This window comes from Anneissia japonica, unplaced genomic scaffold (genome assembly GCF_011630105.1).
Source record: "Anneissia japonica isolate Jap-2015-1 unplaced genomic scaffold, ASM1163010v1 scaffold284975_len822289_cov185, whole genome shotgun sequence".
NCBI classification, from domain to species: domain Eukaryota; kingdom Metazoa; phylum Echinodermata; class Crinoidea; order Comatulida; family Comatulidae; genus Anneissia; species Anneissia japonica.
In genome coordinates this window covers 176,220-177,982 of record NW_022699685.1, presented here as the reverse complement: position 1 = coordinate 177,982, position 1,763 = coordinate 176,220, and the positions used below count along the sequence as shown (strand labels likewise).

General features: G+C 33.2%; 1 protein-coding gene across 7 annotated transcripts in view; it reads left to right on the top strand.

Moving 5' to 3' along the window:
- The first annotated feature begins 1,013 nt into the window (after positions 1-1,013).
- LOC117103049 (ADAM 17-like protease) overlaps positions 1,014-1,763 on the top strand; it is a 34,266-nt gene continuing 33,516 nt past the window's right edge. For all 7 annotated transcript variants that reach the window (XR_004444516.1, XR_004444517.1, XM_033243516.1 and 4 more), the window contains exon 1: positions 1,014-1,166. Coding sequence is in view for 5 of the 7 variants with exons in the window: in XM_033243516.1 (XP_033099407.1) it covers positions 1,097-1,166 (70 nt within the window). In the remaining 2 variants the exon portion in view is untranslated. The remainder of the gene's footprint in view (positions 1,167-1,763) is intronic.

Below are 1,763 nucleotides of genomic sequence, written 5' to 3'. Positions count from 1 at the left end.
TTCCTGTGGTGTTCCACACCTTTCACTCTTGTGTGCTACTGAAATACACAGTTTGATTTTTTTTTTACCATACAGTTTACATACAAAAAAAAAAACAAAACAAATAAACCAATGTTAAATACTGATGTTACTACTGGACATCACTGACACGCTGGTGACCCAGAATTCTTAATGACAGATCTTTCTAAGAACCATAGTATGGCTTATTCAAAATATAAATTGTTAGACCTAATTTAAAATGCTTTATAAATAAATACATACACATCAACCATTTTAACTTTTAATGTGGTATATAAAATGAAAAATCAAAAATAGATACCAAGGCCAATAGTGAGAGTTGCAGCCACTGTAGATAACCAACGCAAACTTGTCATATGAGCAAATGATGAAGAAACTTAACTAACAAAAGTTACAAACAGAAATCTAGCTAGATCAGCTAGACAATTCCCCCCTGTGAAATTAGCACCCTGGTTTTTTGTCACCTAGGATAATATCCTCCTCCACCTATTTGTTAAAACTTTAATTTAAATAGAGTAAAGGAATACGTCAAGATTTGCATCATCTCTTATTAAATCTCTGAAGTGCACAAGTAACAACGATATTTACATTATTTCTTATTTTTACCCACTCTTTCTAGTTATTAACAAAACTTTAGCGTAAAAACACTGATAACATGGAAAATATTAATACAAAATGTAGGTGGCAAAGTAGGTTTGTCTAATATGGGAATGAATCACTGAAAGTAAGAAATTACAACAAAGCCATAATTTTTTATATAATTATTTTTATTAATACTGAAATACTTGATAAAGTATTATATATTTCAATTTATTTAAAGTCTGGGTGGGGGAAGGCTATTGTCCTAGGGGAAAAGTTCAATGGAAAATGTTACATCAGGAAATGTTGGGGGAAAATACGGCCCGCTGTAGCTATTAATTTACTCTTGAATATAGATCCATGAAAAAGACAAGCACTTGAAAACGATTTCCATGTTGCCCTTTTGGCGCTCCATACTAGGCAAGAAAAACACAACTGAACCGAACTGAACTAGGGCTGGTGGTTGATCAGGACTTCCTTTATTTATTCGTTTGCAATTATGACAAGAATTTATATATTTGGACTTTATACTTTTATTTTGTTCATTTTCTTTTTATCAGGAAGTCAAGGTACGTTACTGGCCATATTCGTATGTGTGTAAATATACGTTAAAATGGAGAGAACAGTGGATAAGAAATCCATAGGTTAGGCTAGGCTTCGGGCCTCCTCTGTCAGGTAGGCTTAGCAATCAGTCAGAGGAAGTCTGAAGCCTAGCCTAGGCCTAGGCCTATATAGCTTTGTAGGGGTCTGATGAGAAATTATTAAAAGCATAGGGCCTAGGCCTAGCCTACATTATTTTTTAAAGATTTGTTTTTATCTTGCTGTAATGACGACTACCTTATGATAACTCTTGTTAGTGAGAGTCCCCCCCCCCCCAGATAAAAAAATTTGAACTTTTATAATTTTCAATTTTGTACTAGGCCTAGGCCTATAATAGGCCTAGGCCTAATTAGTAATAATAAATAACAGGAATTGTTTGTAGGATTTAATAAATTGTTTTGTGTGGTGTGATTGACTGATTATCTTCTATCTTTATTTTGTTTAATAACACATCAAGTTAGCTGAGAAAAAGGATCCAGAGTTGAATAAAGTAAATTTGTATCGCAAGGGAGTTAAAATTAAATAAATGTATATTAATATAGGCCAAGCCTACTTTTGGTCACTAG